This window comes from Antedon mediterranea, chromosome 10, assembly GCF_964355755.1.
Source record: "Antedon mediterranea chromosome 10, ecAntMedi1.1, whole genome shotgun sequence".
In the NCBI taxonomy this organism is placed as follows: Eukaryota; Metazoa; Echinodermata; class Crinoidea; order Comatulida; family Antedonidae; genus Antedon; species Antedon mediterranea.
The window spans coordinates 22270442-22289896 of record NC_092679.1 but is presented as its reverse complement, the minus strand read 5'-3'; the positions used below and the strand labels follow the sequence as shown (position 1 = coordinate 22289896).

Below are 19455 nucleotides of genomic sequence, written 5' to 3'. Positions count from 1 at the left end.
TAGAGACGCAACGCAAGATAAGCGACTGTTCGAATAATCCATCGCTAATTGTGATTGGTCAAATTACTTTACGTTGCGCTATTCCCTGTGCTACGTCAGTATCGCTACTCACTTGTTGCGTCTACGTCTCTACGGGTTAACAGTTTTTTCGAAGTAATGACGTACCGTAATTCGCATGCGTTGGGTTTGGTTTGGCAAAAGTTGTTTTATTGGATCCACATTTGGTCGCGGTGACGACATTGGATCACAGAGAACGACGTGAACCTTCGTTTGTAATCACGAAATGTTATGATGTTATATATTATATTTGGAGATAATTTGTTTATATTGATTGTTGGTGGTATTTTAATGTTTCTAGAACTATTTTCCACAAGGCGGAAACATGTGTGTTCGTTGTGCTTATTAAAGAAGTATAACCTCGGCGCCTGAGAATTTTGCTTATTGACTTGTGACAGCTGAGAGCGGTACAGTAGGTCGAACGCGCGAGAATTACATACTGTGTTATTTAATACAGAATCGTTTGCCGGATTATAACCTAATTAATCGCGGTAACATGCTTGTTAACGAAATAGCCCGCAATCCACATGAAACACGTCCAAGCGGGCTTCTACGCATGCCACTTTTAATCTTTTTCATTTTTGTTTAAATTACCAGGCAACAGCCAAGGGCAACGCCACGGAAGAAATTCCGGTGCTGCGTATGCTTGGCTTGGCATCGCTCTGTAAACATCAAGCGGGGTTAAGACGTAGGCCAGTGGCTCGCGCACTGCACGCGAACGGAGGTGAATGAAGGCATGTGAATCGGGCGACTTGTCATCGCCCCTGTGCTCCGCTAAGCTCTGTTTAATTAACAAGCAATCATGAACGTGGCCGTAATTCTTAACATTCCACCGGTATGTACTTAAAAGACTCCCAGCCTACGAAAGTCAAGCATCGTATAGAATCCAAAGAATTATGACAACCAATGCAATTCCCTAAATCACCAGGAGAGAAACTTATACCTATTTATCAGGATAGTGACGAGATTAATAAATGTATTTAATAATGTTTTCATTTGATGACATGCTCTATTAATTGATACTAATGTTTAATACATTCTGACATGCACCGTCATCTCCGCCGCCGATATTAAAAATAAAGTATAGGCCTACTAAGATATTGTAAAATTTGCAATAAATTATTTTATTGATAACACGCGTGCGTTCACTTTTTGACTTTAAATTGTATTGATAATTATGTTTCCGCACAATTAACACGCGCGAGTTTACTTGTTGATAATGATATTGTACGCGCGCGTGATTGTACATAAATGAACGCGTGCAGTAAAATACAAGTTGTGGTGGTGTGTCACGACATGGTTAGAGCTCCGAAAAAGCCTGTTTATTATAACTTGACGGTTATTGTCTTTGATTAATGATAATGAACTTCTGAGAACGATGGAAAAAACAAATGTAAACAAAACTTTCATTTGTCACTAATAATTGTTTGTGCGGTATTTTTATTCTCGTAGCAGCTGCTGGTGGCCGCCGTTGCCGTGGAGAGGATTTTTTTCCACCGTCAGCTCTGTCAGTGATTATCTCACGACTTTATCTCCCAATAGATCCAAAATAATTGTACCAAAACATTGTTTTCATTGATTAGTTTTAGTTTTTTTAGTAACTAAACACTAAATGGCTTTTCAGACTATAACAATTCTTATTCTGATCCTATATTCAGCCATTATAGCGCCACCACTTTTCAAACTATTTGTTTACAAAATGGCAGCCACCATGGAGGTAATTTTCGAATGTGAATCTGAAGTAATTTCTATCGTTTATTGTCTTCTTTTGGCAATCATTTACGTCAGCAGTCTATATGTATGTGGCATAAAACTTCCAAGGTAACTTGTTTCCTTTTAATAGTTGTTTTACAATGTGAAATACATACTTCAAAATCGTAGGCCAAGCATGTGCGGTAGGCATGTTTGGCTGTGTCTTTGTGTTTGTGAGCGTGCTGAAGCAGGGACGTTTCGTCCGAAGTTTTCCGGAAAGTCATACGGTACTTTCAGACTAAACTATTACCTGTTTGTTGAACGTCCAACAATTGTTATTATATTTAAAGAAATAGACTTCCTTGACAAATAGATAGACCTGATAATTATTAATAATATATTAAATTAATCCTTTCTTTGATTAATAATTAAGATTTATTTAAATAATAAAATTTCAATTATTTTTCAGGGACCACCCAAAAACTGTCAAAAGGAGAATAGCAGCTGTCATTATAGTCTGTATCATTGCACCTATTTTATTACTGTATCTAGGACAACCGACGAGCAAGGACCAACAAGTAAGCATACTGTCTGTATAAGTGTTATGTGTTCCCATTTTGACTTTTTTCTTCTAATTTTTATTTGTAACTAACTTGCCCAAATTTTCGCATATTACAGGCACCTTAAAAGAGTTACATTGGCTGCCTATTAAACATAGATAGAACTGTTTTAAAAATATTGTTAATTGTTTTCAAGTTATTAATGGAATTGCTCATGATGAGTATGTGACTGATATGCTGGGCTTACAGTATACTCTCCTAAATGTAATTTTAATGTAATACGATCCAATAATAAGTTGCCTTTATTTCAACCGAAATCTCACCACTCGTTTGGAGATCGTGCTTTTTCTATTAATGCTCCGCGTCTGTGGAATGACATTCTTGAATGGATTAGGCATTGCCATACAATTAATTCTTTTAAAAAATCATTAAAATCATACCTTTTTGCTGAGGCATATGGTATTAATGAAGCATAAACAAACAGTGTTGTGATTAGCGCCTTGAGGACTTTTAGTGGATATGTGCGCTATATAAATTGTTATATTATTATTATTATTAATCAAGTCGTGTATCCACCCTTAATAACCATTCGATTGTTTAAGATCTCTCATCACCCACAACTACAGCTCAATCAGCTCACCCCATGGCCAGCATGAGCCAGACAAGTTATATACAAATTATTAAAAATTACAGTATGTTTAAAAAACCTATTTTTTTATCTCTGGCTACAACCTATACAACCACAACTCTCTCACCATCTCTAAGCTCTGTCTACTCTATCAAACTTGTTTGACAAAAAAAGTCTGATGTGCCCAAATATGGTAGTGATAAGTCCATATATGAGCACATTTATTTGTCACATAAAGTTTGAGATTCACCATCAGTGATCCCTTCAAGCTCCTTCAGCAACCCCAACTCAAGCTTGGTACCCCTCAACACAAGATTCCTCACCTCACTTAATTCCAGTACAGCTCACTCTACACCACCAACTTAAACTCCCTTGGTATTCCTCAACTTAAGCATAACTCAATCTCCTTCTGCCACCCTACTTATATCGCCCTCATCTCCCCTACTCATATCACCCTCATCTACCCAACTTAAGCTTCTCTAAATCATATGACTAAACCATTCATCCTGTTTATTATTTCTATCAGTATTCTTCTCAAGCTACCTACTGATAATAATGTTATCATTAACAACATTCCTAAAACTTTGATACTATTAAAGATATAGAGTAAAATTAGGGCCAATTATCGTAACTTAAAATCACGTTCACAAAATGCCACAGTCTTTAATATCCTCATAACTTCTTGTGTTCCCACCTGTTTTAAACTCATCAGTCCAAAATCTACCTATCACTCATCTACCAAAGAATGTTATGTTATCATCAATATGATATATCCTCTAATTGAACTGAAATTTACGTCTATTAGTAGTAATAACATAACTGTTGAAGTTATTGCTCTTATACGCACAGTGAATCTTTACACAAGGTTAGATAGAGGGATGATAATAGGAACGTTTTTAAATCATAAAGTGACCTGTAATAGAGCAGACAACTTGTGACAACATTTCAGCAATTTTAGGACCAGGTGGGCCTACATATATCCATTTATTTTATTGGTGCGATAGCTAGGCACCTGCCAAGCATCGGGCCATCATGTTACACACAGCCTTGTAACCGATTGTGTGGCCTTGTTCTTCCTACATCTCTGTTACCATAATCCGTGTATCGGATTTATTTGTATTTTGGTTGCACGTTCCTGTGTAATTGCATTTGATTTCGTTTTGAATCTAGTTTCTTAAGCTCTGTCTACAAAGTCAAAGTAGTGTGATGTGCCTAAATATGACAGTGATATGCCCAAATATGATGATAGTGATATGCCCAAATATGACAGTGATATGCCCAAATATGGTAGTGATATGCCCAAATATGGCAGTGATATGACATTATGTCTATATATGGGAACATCACATTTTGTTGTCATATCAAGTTTGATGATAGTGTAGACAGAGCTTAAGTTTAAATTAAAAATAAATTATTATTAGCTTTTTGTTATGGATAAACAGTAACTTGCAGGTTCTGTAATATTTTGCTTTTGTTTTTTATACTGTTTGTGTTGATGATTTAAAACAAACATTGCATGCACTATCACACAGCGGGGATTGTTCTGTAACTCCAAGAATCCACTCTCTTTGTTGTTATATTTTGGATATACTGTAATTGCTAGGAGTTGAAAGTAGATCTATTTGGTGTTAACACACTTTAGTACTCTAACCTGGTTTCTGAATGATAAGTTTATGTTGCCCATGCAGACTAAGTCATCTAGAAACATACTTAAAGAGTCTTTGGTGGTGCTTACAAACTTTAGGGTTACTCTAACCCAGTTTCTGAATGATGAGCGCATAATGTTGTCCATGCAAGTCATCTACATTAGCATACATAACGATTCTTTGGTGTTAACACACTGTAGTACTCAGTACCCAGTTTTTGAAGGATGAGCACATAATGTTGCCCATGCAGAACACATCATCTATCATCATACGATTCTTTAGTGTTAAGACACTTCAGTACTCAGTACTCAGTTTCCGAATGATGAGCGCATACGTTTACCATGTACATCATGTCATCCAGCATAAGTAAAAAGTCTTTGGTGCTAACAAACTTGAGTAAAACACAGTTTCTGAATGATATGCATGTATAATTTTTCATTTTAGGTGAAAGGATTATGGGTTTGGCTTGGAATGCGATTGGACGGGTTCTTAGTAGCTGCCACACTCCCCTTACTTCTAACAATGGTGAGTATATGAAAAACATACAATATAATCATCTTTTAGCCCACTCTAGGGTTGATTGACACCATGACAAGGTCCGAACTGGAACTTACTGAAAAAAATGCTTCAACCTTCTACTCTTTCTGAAAGATGACATACCAAGTTAATTGTGGTGTGTCCTACCACCAGGTCTATGATCAAAGAATGACTTGAACCTTTGCCGATATTATTCCTATGTCCTAACCACTCTGCTACTTCACTGGACTTGAACCTGTGCCAATATTATTATATTATAATATTACATTATTTTTACATATATTATTTTTACATATATTATTATATTACAATACTATTATTACTATTTCATGACTTGAAAATTGTGACCTATATTAAACTCATTAAACATTCATTGTATTATCATTATGTTATTATATAAAAATGTGTATTTAATCTTCAATGAAATATAATTTTGTCAATGACTCTACTTAAATCGTCTATCAATTGGCATACATATTGTGTTATTGCCATCGGGTACTCACTACTAGTATTTCTTCATCGTCGTAAAAGTTCCACAATCAACAAATTGATTATTACGGAAGTAGGAGGCCTACTAGAAGGCCTACTTTCCAAGTAATAATAATAATGATATAATATCCTGGATTAAACCTCTAAGCGCTGAACATTATTACCCCAGTCATTTTTTTGGATCAAACAACGTACTCCCATAATGCAGCTAGTAAATCAATGCAAAGTTGTGGCTGTGTGAACTAGTACACCGGGGTAACCACCTACTTGTCTCGAATAATGTAGTAGGTTCTTTAAAGTGCACATTTTGTTTGACACTGGACTTACAGTTTATAATCTTTATCCGAGAAGACTTGTTCTACCACCAGAACCATGGAGTGAGTGAGGCTCGAACCCCTGCTGATTTTATGGCTACGTATTACAGTTCCATAGTTTTAACCGCTCAGCCACTCACTTGCTCGTATAAGTAAGAATGAACATATTCTTTTACTTTTTACGCAATAAAACTTATATACTGTATTTACATTTATAACACTGCCTTTCATATCAATATTCTGTTTCTTTTAATATTACTGTTCATTGTACGACCAGTAAAAGGTGATAACAAATTATTACTTAGCAAAATAGAATTTTGTACTTGCTTTGTTTGTTTGTTAGCATGATAATGCCTACAATTCTCAAGTTATCATTCTGAAAATGCCAGTGTACATAGGTAAATACTTACAAAACATCTGGCCAAGTACTTCACTCAGTTTCTGAGTGCTTTTATTTTAATCTCGTCTCTTCTGGAAATGACTGGACTTGTGCTCTTGTTTTTACAATGTTATAATGTTTAACTCGCATCTTTATTTTCTCATACAGTACATGCTTGAAATGGACTAGAATAAATATATATTACATTATGATATTTTTATTATCATAATTTAGAGGTTCATTAAAAGGTCATGGTTATTATTCTGTTGGGCCATGTGCTCGCATTAAATTATATTTTTATAGCAATAATAATAATATACATCAATTACTTTTATCAGCTGTTGTCGAAGAAAGTTTAACATTTGAGTAACAGAATTTGAATAAAATAATTTACTCATCACACATGCTCAGCATTATTGACGTCAGACAATGTTGATTTGAACATGATAATAATTTTGATTTATGATTTAGTATTTTAGATATTCATAGCTTGTATTATTATTTCCAGAACGCTCATTATGCCCTTTGGTAATTTGGTGTTGGTGTGCAATGTATTTATTTATTTAATAATTAAAAACCAAAATTTAAGAAGTTGACCCAGTCAACATGAGTATTTTATTGGCCCTCAGCAATGGAGTAACATTAAAAATACTGTATAACAATTTATAAAGTATGTGCAATTTAAAACTTTATAAGAATTGCAATGAAGGTACACAAAATGAAAGCAAATAAAAATATATAAAAATTCAGAAGATTATAAAACCAGCGTAAGGTAATTTTATGGGACACACCCAACAATAAAATGACGATACTAATTTATAAAAGTGTACAAACTTTCTAAAAACTATAAATATTGTACAAAAAAGGTAAAAAAAAAAAGAAATATAAGATAAAGTTAAAATTGGGACATGCTATTCAGGGACACCTATTAATGGGACATTTTCCTGAGAAAAGAAAATGAGAAATTGAAGTTAAAGTTTAAAATTTACAAAATAATTATAGTAACTCATCCATTGGGACACCCTATTCAGGGACACCTCTATTAACGGGACACTTTCCTTTGAAAAGAACAAGGGGAATATATACAGTAATGTTTTTACATTAAAGAAAAACGGCCAACTCCTATTCAGGAACACCTTGTAAGAGGTCACATTGTCTGAAGGTGTTCCCTTAATAGAGGTTATATTATATTTTACAATCAATTTAAAACGTAGCTACTGTATTCCACAATCTCTAGGGATTTATTAAAACCATAGAGATATTATCTCTATGATCAAAACTTAGTAATGTGTGGAAGTGTATAATAAATTATTGTTAGAATGTTATCAGCATACCAAGACATACTCTGAATGTTTGTCAAATGTCAAAACAGTAACATTTGTTAATGTTTACTAATTAGTAAATATTGAATGTCTCAAATGACATATAATTGAAGCAAGGGTGTTTTTCCCGTTTATTTTGTAAATAAATTAATAATTATATAGGCATTAGCTAATTTTAAATTTGAGAAATATTATTGTATTTAAAATAAAAATTTTTAATTTAAATTACTCAAAGTTAAATTATACCATAATTTATTAACTGTAAATAAATTTCACTTTTTGTATTTTCAAACTTGTTTTGCTTTAATATAGATTTATTATTATTTAGTATTCTTTATTTATTTGAATTTATTAAAAGAAAAATAATAATTATGTAACATTATTACGTCGTGAGGTAATTTCCCGATTGATCGTATTCAAATTCATTAAATACATAACATCATTTGAATAAAAAGAACAAATCACATATCTACACATAATCATAACATCGTGTACTCTATCTCTAACAATTTATTCAATCTTCTATCGACTAAAGCCGAAGTATAGTCGTTATCTCGGGACCGTTCTATGGCCACCACCAGGTAGGCTTACTTCATCAAAGCTTCTATGAATGGATGTACTGGTTGGGAGCAGAAAAACTAGTAGACCATACCCAGTACCGTTTTGATTACGATCAATCGGGAAATTACCTCACGATATTATTATTACAATGTATGTTGAACAATACAAAGTTATCAAACACGGTGGTCCGTTTGACGCGATCAATAATACGACGATCAATAGTACGATGATCGATGCGCAATCTATGTTTGATTAGAGTAAGCGGTTATGATATCACTCCATTGTAAGTTAGTCGGATAGCTGAGCGGTCTGTGCTCAGTCTCCTGGCCTGCCTGTAGCGTTAGCGTTCGCGTTCGAAACCTATCAATACTCTTTATCATTTTTTTATTGACCATCTTCTTTTTTTACTGACCATTTATTTCTTTTCTGACCATTTGCCAAAAGGTATGCTCTTTGGATTGCGTATGCGCTATCAATTGATAAAGATTAAAGCTAGGTTTATGATTTGATTTCAAAACATCACTTTATCAATATATTAAACTTTGCAACACTTCAACTTCATCAAAGCCATGCATCTGTATCTTTATAATTTGACTGACTTGTACCAGCGAGGAATTCTATCAGTCACAATCACTGCTATGCCACCCCTGTTAAAGTACCAGAACCCTAATTGGATCCCCGGGGAGACCCCCGGGGTGACAGCAAACCTCGGCAAGTGCGAAATGAAACGATGACTACCTTGATGACAGTTATGTTTTCTTTAGCTATCTCGCTCCTCAGGAGAACATTTTAGCGACATCTGAAGAAGCAACTGTGATGAGTGGAAGTTAAAGGCTGTTTCAAGTTCCTGTCGAGCTCGCGAATGCCCCGGGTAATTTACTCCGGTGTTGGGTGATGCAATGTAAACATCAATTATGATTCTTGTTCAGTCTAAACGCCACAAGCTTATCCAGCGGTTCAATGTCAGGATTGTAGCGAAAAACAAATAATATTCTATTATGGTGAAATACTCCAGATGTAGCTTTTCTGTACGATCATTGTGATGAAATTATTTCTATAATTTTTTTTTACGCAATTTGCTAGTTGAAAATTTAGTTATAGTTAATGTTGGCTAGTTTTAATTTGTTAAGAAATAGACTTTGAAGAGGCTTATAATCTGAAAATTTCTGCAAATTCAACTTTTTGTAATTAATTTGCGAAAATGTGCTTACTTGCTATTAATGCTAGTAGATTTTTTTGGCTAGTTCGATTTGTTGCAATTGTAGTAGAACTTTTCATTTTGAACACTCCTCTTTAGTGGACAATTTTCTGTAAAATTGAACGAGGGGATAAATAAAACGTTTTAACACTATATGACCAACCCTTATTGAAGGGACACCTTTAATTAAGGGACACTTCGTTGGGTCCTGAAGATGTCCCCTTAATAGAGGTTCACTGTAGTAAAGGTTTTGTAATTCATATTATTATTATAACAAAGTCAATTTTTATCCCTGAAAACAATTTAAAGAAAGAATAAAATTCATGGGTTTTTAAAAAATTTCATTCTCAATTTTATTACAAATTTATACTTATAGTAACATCTTTATTTTAAAGAAAATTACACATAATTTCTTAAAGTAGTATACCTTGAATGCATTTGCAATTAATGATTTCTCTAGATAAAATAGATACATATATTTTCTCGTTTCAACTTTACAAACGTTAATTTAGCTTGTATTTTTTTTCAAAATAGATCGTCTGTCATGCATGATTGAACTTGGTGTGTCTTCAATCATCGTGCAAAATGAGACAACTTGCCCTTCTTGATTTTCGATTCCGTAAACACTGTCAATTTCTGTAATCCTATCCAGAATACTATTTTTTTACTTGTTATCTTGATAGTTACTTTAATTAGTTTTTTCAGTTGTTTCTAAAGGTTTGTCCTTCGTACGTGATAACTCTGATCGTGTTTACTTCTTTCTGATTTTCATTTTTTTAAACTCTCTTCCAATCATAGATTTTAATTTATTCACAAACAACATAGACCATGCCCCAAAGTTAGAAAAACAACCAATTAACATTTGCCTAAAACAATTGATTATTTAAAAATCTTTGTTCTAAAAATGTTCATTATGTTTTTTTTGTTTTTAATAGTCATTTTTGTGAAAATGAAAATATACTGAATTCATACAATATCCTACAATAAATGTCTGTTATGAAATTTCAATTCAATTTAATAATTGCGATTCATGGCCTGCGGCAGTCAACAAATCCAATTTTCTTTCATCGGAATTCTTACAATTCAAGAGTGCGGAATTTAAACAGTTGGAAACTAACGTCGACTTGTAAGAAAACAGAGTGACACTAATTGGAAAGAATCTTGTAAAACTAACCAGAGAGGAAATTGAAAATGCTAAGTAATTAGTTGAACCATGTGGCTGTCGTATTGAAAACAAAGTGATATTTCATTGTTCTTTCCGAGATTTATATTTATTTAATTGACGGATTTGGACGGAGAGGAACGACTGTGATTCAATTTGTTTGGTAGTCAGTATGACTTTTTCCAACAAAATATATTTGACAGTAGTTTTTCCCACCAATGTTAACAAAGTCTCTGAACATATATAGTTCTTGTATTTTTTTCATTTTTTTCAATCACAGAAATAATTTATTTATTTTTTTATTATTTATTTAAAGAAAAACACCAATACAGGATCGCCATAAAATATATATTTGATTTACATAAAAAAGAACAAGGAGAACAAACAGATTTATATAATTAAAAATGACATTTAAAGACAATAAAAGTATTGCAGTACAAATAAAAATATCGACATAAGAAAACTTTTTAATATAAATTATTATAGGAATGAGCAACCCGACAAAAAATAGTTACCGTTTTGACATACATTCACACAAGAAAACTGTACTTTTAACAAATTATAAAATTGAATTTAGCATAGTTTTGAAAAAAAAAAAATTTAATTTGGTTTCATTTTAAAATGAAAACAAATTTGTTATTCTATGAATTGATATCTGAAATAATGAATGACTGAATTAGTTTGAATGAATTTATCTGGAAATAGAACTCACAGAAACACAGATACTAGTGGAAAAAAAAAGTCTAATGTTGAGCAGAAATATAAAATAATAATTTAAAAAAATTATTTTTATTTACTAAATCATAATTTTAGACATTTTAGGATGTCTTCCCTTGTGCGCATCACGTCCGCTTTGCTTAATCATTGAAGTATGAATATAACGCACACATGCATCTATGTGAAACAACCATATGTGTGAAATATGAAAGTCTGCAGTTTTAAACAGATACCTTTATACAATGAGTGAGAGAATGGAGTGTAATGTATGTATGTAACAAAAAACCAAAGTTTTAACCGGATTTATAAATCATGAATAATCAGGAATAATAAATTATAAACTGTATAAAATGAATATAAGAGAATGCATTATTATAACCTCATACATATTGTGTTTTATTTCCATAAGTAGAATTCAGAAACCATTGGTTTGAAAACCAATATGTGTACTGAGTTCTTCAGTGTTAAGCAAGATAGACTGTATTTTATTTATTACTTTTTAAAATTTAAGTTATAAATATCACTTATTATAAATTCCAACATGATTTCCCGTAAATTGATGTGACGTAATGGGACGGTTTAATACTATTTATTAATAACACACTCCCATTAAAGCAAAACTTTCTTGGTCTTAAAGGTGTCTAGTAGAACTGCTATTATGGGGTATTTCAACTTTATTTCCAAATATAACTTCCATCGTCGCAATGAAGAAAGCAAAATAATGATGAATATTTATGATGTTTTATTTTCATATTTTTCAGATTTTATTTCTTGGACCATTAACAATGACGGTAATTGATTTATATCAATCAAATTGTTTATTTTGTGAGTATTCATCTTTTTATAATAAAGGTATTTTTAAATAAATTTTATCAGGATTATTATTTACTGATGTTGTTGTAAAGGTTATAATCAACAATAAAAATGTTGAGCCCGGATCTACCCTTTTTTCTATCTACACTATTTTTGGGTATAAAGAAGTGGAGTTATAAAGTTAAAAAACTCAATTTTAAACAAAAAGATAGAAGGAGGTGCTAGCATGACATCTTTCATGTTTAATAAATAATAATGAGCTTATGTGTTCATAAATGGAAGCATTGAGTAAAAATACTTTCATATTTTACCGAATGAAATTATTTGTTCCATTGCATGAATAAAAAACATTTATTATTTGTCACACTTTAACGAGACAGTAAGCCAAAAGGCGTAAACCATTTGAAAAGGCAGTGCTTGAATTTTGGACGTGGAGTAGAACAATTATAGACGGCACACATTACAGGTTTAAACATGATCAGTAAATAATGAACGTTCAAAACCAAATTATACTCATATAACGACATTGCACTCTTTGTCTTGATGATGTAATTAAGAGTTCAATAGAATATTTATTGAATATCATGTGACCCACAATTCTCCAATCAAATGACAACTACAACTGTTTATAGTATTGTTTATTTTTATTATTTTGCATCTTTGCATCAACGACGTTAGCTCCAAATCTCTGGTTTGATCAAGACTTGTTTAGTTTAGTTTTCATCAGAAATTTTATTGTGGTGAGTAGAATTTTTATTTGATAAGAAATCAAAATATAATTTAAATATTTACGGTCATGCATTGCACATACATTTCAGGTTTATGCATTCAGAGTAGAAAAATTCAAACCCATTCATCAATTAATGTATGTTCTTTTTAATAATATAAACTAATTAGATGATTTATTAATACACTTTTTATTAGTACAAAAGTATAATTTCATATTATAATCCCATTCCTTAATGGATTCATTTGATTAGATTACAGTTTAGTCCCAGGTTGAATTCTTGACTGTCCCGACAGTCAATGAAGTGTAAAGATGGCATCCATTTCACGATACGCAAAATAAATATTTAACTTATTTTGTTACATTAATGTAGTGTATACTAAAAAAATGAAAAGGAAATTATTCATGTTTTGTATCAATGTTTCATCCTTAAACTCTGTCTACAGTTATTACACTAGTTTGACAAAAAAAAGTGTGATGTGCCCAAATATGGAAGTGATATAGCCAAATATGGTAGTGATGTGACATCATCATTTCCATATTTGGGCACATCATACATTTTTTGTCAAACTAGTTTGATAGTGTAGACAGAGCTTTATGATACAAAGTGTCAAAATTTCAACTTTTTCAATAACGTTTGATTCTGAATTGATGATAAGACCCTCTTTGTCATAATTTATTTTCAGCATGTGTTTGTACATTTTGAAGACCATGTCAAAATTATGGCGGAAAACATTTTTCTTCCATTATTTTAACATGATCCCTTGGAGTTTTCTCTTTTTATTCTGTTAAAATCTACAAAATGATTGATTGATACAATGTTGTATTTGACGTGATCCGTTTTCTCTGTTGAAATCTATAAAAATGATTAATCGATACAGGTACAGATTTGAGTGAAACAGTCTCAATGCCGTGGAATCAAGTTTATTAATCTACACAAATATACTTTGACTTAGCAAACATAAATATAAACGTTATACATGCCATCTTAAGACTGAGTATTGCAAAGCATGTAACCCCTATAGCAATATGAGCTATTAGAGTCTTTGAGATACCTTGTTAGTTTATTGAAGATGTGACATAGAGAAATCCAAACAGTCAAGTAGACAAACTTTGGAAATCATAATTTGAAGTACTGCTCCCAATATATTGTTTATGATAACTTGCATTCAACTATGAAATGAGTAAAATATTAACAGAAAACAAATTTAAACATACAATTATTTAATCTCATGATTAAAACTTTCAACAATTAAACGAGTAAAATATTAACAGAAACAAATTTAATATTTATACCCAGTTGTCTGTGCAGATAGACAACAGAATAAAGAAGCACGGTCAACGGTCATTAAAACGCACAGTTGACTGTACCGATAGCCTCCACACCAAAAAATTAACTATCGGTCAGTCAACTATGATAGCGTCCACACCAAATAATGTATGTTCTTTTTAATAATATAAACTAATTAGATGAATGCTAATTTATTAGTACAAAAGGTATAATTTCATATATAATCACACCAAAGATTGACTATCGGTCAGTCAACTATGATAGCCTCCCCACACCAAAGACTGACTATCAGTCAGTCAACTATGATAGCCTCCACACCAAAGATTGACTATCGGTCAGTCAACTATGAAAGCCTCCCCACACCAAAGACTGACTATCGGTCAGTCAACTATGATAGCCTCCCCACACCAAAGACTGACTATCGGTCAGTCAACTATGATAGCCTCCACACCAAAGATTGACTATCGGCACAGTCAACTATAAAAGCCTCCACACCAAAGATTGAATATTGGTGATAGGCTCAACATTGCCGATATACAAAATACTAATTTGCACTCACAGTAAACTGTGTCTATAGAAAACTTTATAATACATGTATGGTTGATTGTGCCTAGAGCCTTTATCCATCTATTTCACTACCAATCAACATCTTTATCCGTACATGTCATTCATAATGTGTTTGATGTCCATTGAGTGCCATGCTATTTACCCAGATTTAGCATATTAAGTTCTTGTATGTTATTCAACCCTCAGGCGCCCATATCTGAGGAGTTTGTATTCAGAGCCTGTATGCTGCCTCTACTCGTTCCATGTCTTGGAGCATTAAAATCTATATTCATTTGCCCTCTGCTATTTGGTGTAGGTATGTGACGTTTACTTTGATATTAGATTTCATAGAATGTTTTTATTTAACTCATTATTTATTTATCTAGAACACAAGGTCGTAGACTTTTAGAGTATGATGATTAATATTATGAGAAATGAAGATTAATTCATTTTATTTTATGTATTTTTTCGCCTTTTTTCTCTTCTTTTTTTTTCATTTCATTTCTTTTGGTTTTGTTCTTTTTATTTACTTCTTCACCCATTCCTTCTCATCAAAAATTGAAGTAATCAACATCATTATTATCATCATCATTATCATCATATCATCATATCATTATCATATCATCATATCATCATCATATCATCATATCATCATATCATCATCATATCATCATATCATCATCATATCATCATATCATCATCATATCATCATCATATCATCATATCATCATCATATCATCATCATATCATCATCATATAATCATATCTTCATCATATCATCATATCATCATCATATCATCATATCATCATATCATCATATCATCATATCATCATCATATCATCATATCATCATCATATCATCATCATATCATCATTATCATCATCATATCATCATATCATCATCATATCATCATATCATCATATCATCATCATATCATCATATCATCATCATATCATCATCATATCATCATATCATCATATCATCATATCATCATATCATCATCATATCATCATCATCCTTCTTCTGCTATAGTTTCTTCTTTTAATCTTTTTTCTTTTCCTATTTCTTTATTTGTCCTCATTACTTTTCCTGCCTCCTCTCCCCTTTAAGTATTTATAGAACTATTGTCTAGGGTCATTCTTAGGCCATAAATGATATTAAAAAACAAATGTAATGTCATAAATTAATTTGACTTCTTAGCATATCTAAGATTTCTTTCTTTCTTCTTCACAGCTCATGCTCACCACGCTATAGAAAGATTTAGATCTCGTGAACAGCTAGTGAACATCCTTGCCGGCTTTGGTTAGTATTCATGATGTTCCCAAATATGGTAGTGATATACCCAAATATGGATATGACATCATCATGTCCATATATGGGCACATCACATTTTGTTGTCGCATAAAGTTTGATAGTAAGTGTAGACAGAGCTTAACTTTTGTTCATCCCTTTGCCGTACTGTTGCCTTAAAACAATCACCTAATACACTGTTTTCCTGTATATTGGTCTTCGCTACCTAAATCTATAAAAAAACAATGCTGTATCTTTTTATGTAGATTTAATTTAAAGTCATATCTTTTTTATTCTCAACATCATGTATACATTTTTATTCGTGTTTACGAATATAAAACTTTGTTTACTATATATAATGTCGTAAAGTTTAAGCTGGATCTTCTGGCCTGCTAGCTATAGAGCTTCATTGACTTTTTAGAAGCTCAAGAATTTTTTGGAACTGAATGAAATTTTACTACTTCATTCTTTTGAAAACCGCCCTGAGGTGTATCCTGATCTTTTATACTATAGGTGGCGCTATTACACATCTGTATTGTATTATTTTTATGTACTTGAATTACTGACAATAATTTTGTTGTTTTTTCTTTTAGTCTTTCAGTTTACTTATACAACAATATTTGGAACATTTTGTGCTTTTATATTTATAAGAACAGGTAAGGAAAATGTTTTAAAAATCTGTTTTAATTATCATATAAATTTGAAAAGAAATAACTTATTATTCTGGTATGATGAAATGGTATATGTTTTGTATTGTTGAATTGATACCTCATTCAATGAAAAATTGACCACTCTATGTTTCAACTCATGAAATATTTTCACCATCCAACTCATAAACATTCATTATTTGTATACCATTTCACCATATCACATTTATATTTTTTGATGTGACCAATTCTTTTTTATTTTTCAGGCCATCTTGTTGGCATATGTATGTGCCATACATTCTGCAACTTTATGGGATTCCCTGAGTTTCAACACATATTCTCTTACATTAAACCAATCAGTGCACTCGTATCCATCATGTTCTTAGTTGGACTTGGCTCATTTATATATCTATTGTTTCCTCTATCTGACCCTTCATACTATAGTAATAGTATATACACTTTATAGTATACAGCAGAACCCCTCCTTTAGGACACCTATCTGACCCTTCATACTATAGTAATAGTATATACACTTTATAGTATACAGCAGAACCCCTCCTTTAGGACACCTATCTGACCCTTCATACTATAGTAATAGTATATATACACTTTATAGTATACAGCAGAACCCCTCCTTTAGGACACCTATCTGACCCTTCATACTATAGTAATAGTATATACACTTTATAGTATACAGCAGAACCCCTCCTTTAGGACACCTATCTTACCCTTCATACTATAGTAATAGTATATACACTTTATAGTATACAGCAGAACCCCTCCTTTAGGACACCTATCTGACCCTTCATACTATAGTAATAGTATATACACTTTATAGTATACAGCAGAACCCCTCCTTTAGGACACCTATCTGACCCTTCATACTATAGTAATAGTATATACACTTTATAGTATACAGCAGAACCCCTCCTTTAGGACACCTATCTGACCCTTCATACTATAGTAATAGTATATACACTTTATAGTATACAGCAGAACCCCTCCTTTAGGACACCTATCTGACCCTTCATACTATAGTAATAGTATATACACTTTATAGTATACAACAGAACCCCTCCTTTAGGACACCTATCTGACCCTTCATACTATAGTAATAGTATATACACTTTATAGTATACAGCAGAACCCCTCCTTTAGGACACCTATCTGACCCTTCATACTATAGTAATAGTATATACACTTTATAGTATACAGCAGAACCCCTCCTTTAGGACACCTATCTGACCCTTCATACTATAGTAATAGTATATACACTTTATAGTATACAGCAGAACCCCTCCTTTAGGACACCTATCTGACCCTTCATACTATAGTTCTTTCAAAGGACCTCATTGGAAACAAGTCCGTAGAGGACTTTTATGAGTTATCCTTGGCATCCTTGTTTTATTTTGGTATTTTTATATTTGCCAATTTTAATTGTATGTCTGTGATATTTTATGTACTGATGCCGAAATAAATCAAATCAAATCAAATCATAGTAATAGTATATACACTTTATAGTATACAGCAGAACCCCTCCTTTAGGACACCTCTATTCTGGGGACTATTAATAATAGGAATCTTTACCAATAAACGAACAAGGAGTAATATATGTTTTAACACTATAATAAACCCCTATTCAGGGACACCACTATTAAAGCTTGGTTCCCACAAGGACGCAACGCAAGGACGTAGACGCAGCGTAAGCGAGTTGACCAATGACAAGCGACAGTCGAATAAATCCATCGCTTGTGATTGGTCAAATCCCTTATGTTGCATTACATTGTTGCGTCTCTAGTGGGAACCAAGCATAAGGGAACACTTTCCTGATTTGACTGCAACCAATCCCATGGGATAATCTTGTAAAGGAGAGTTACAAAAGTGGCCACTAATAATAGTGTTCTACTGTAAATATATAGTTTGATTAATTAATAAACTCTCATTTAAAAAGATTTTTGCTATATTGCTGTTTATATAAAAATGAATCTAAAATAAATGTATTAATTACGTCATAATCTGCCTTATTTTGGAAAATGTTCGAAATGTACTATACCACTTTAGATATTAAGTGTGTGAGATAATTTTTAACGGACGCCATTCGGGTCAAATTTGAACTGAAAGTAGTAGTAGTAGTAGTAGTAGTATCTCTTGCATGCTATTCATATAAATGATTATATTGGCATCATTTTCTACTTTGTCTTTATAAAAATGTATGATATAGTATATCCATAGATCAGTGCATCCTCTTATTTGGGACAACCCTATTCAGGACATCCCTATTTGTGTTGAAAATAACCTAATATTTTGAATTGTATTTTTCTAAATTTAGTGGGATTTGATCCAACCTATGTACTGTAATATAAGCATTGGGACTTAGGGATGCCGCTTCTAAGAATGATAGTGAATTAATCCTACTAAACACAACCTCACAGTTGACTGGTGAATACAATACACAAGAGACACGTTTGTTTCGTTATTATGATGATCACGCATTCGATTCTGGAATTGCAACAGCGAGAAATTGAACTTTAACTTCAATTTTATCAGTTTCTAATTTGTAATATATCATTAATAATCAATTGCAAATAGGTGGCTGCTCTCTGGTGGTATCTGGTGGTGTTTAGTAGGACCGTTCACTTATGGTTATCCTTGGCGTTTTTTGCCTAAATATAAAGTATTTTAGAACGATTAAAATTTAATTTAAAATTTTAACTATCCTTTTTTTCTTTTTTTTTTAAATATTCTCTCTTGTATCTATTGCATATGATACCATATTCATTTATTTGTACATTGACTAATAATGTTATTGTTTTTGAGAGATATTTACTTAAACTTTCTGCAATATTTAAAAATATATAGGACCAATATTCACTAATAA

The 19455-nt window shown here is 32.1% G+C and overlaps 1 protein-coding gene across 1 annotated transcript; it reads left to right on the top strand.

Moving 5' to 3' along the window:
- The first annotated feature begins 1660 nt into the window (after positions 1–1660).
- Positions 1661–17292, top strand: LOC140060516 (CAAX prenyl protease 2-like). The gene is made up of 9 exons (XM_072106770.1): positions 1661–1878; positions 2219–2327; positions 5028–5108; positions 12024–12087; positions 12754–12815; positions 14847–14955; positions 15874–15942; positions 16524–16586; positions 16844–17292. The coding sequence occupies exons 1-9, from the start codon at positions 1670–1672 to the stop codon at positions 17041–17043; spliced, it is 966 nt and encodes a 321-aa protein (XP_071962871.1). The 5' UTR covers positions 1661–1669; the 3' UTR covers positions 17044–17292.
- Positions 17293–19455: the final 2163 nt, after the last annotated feature.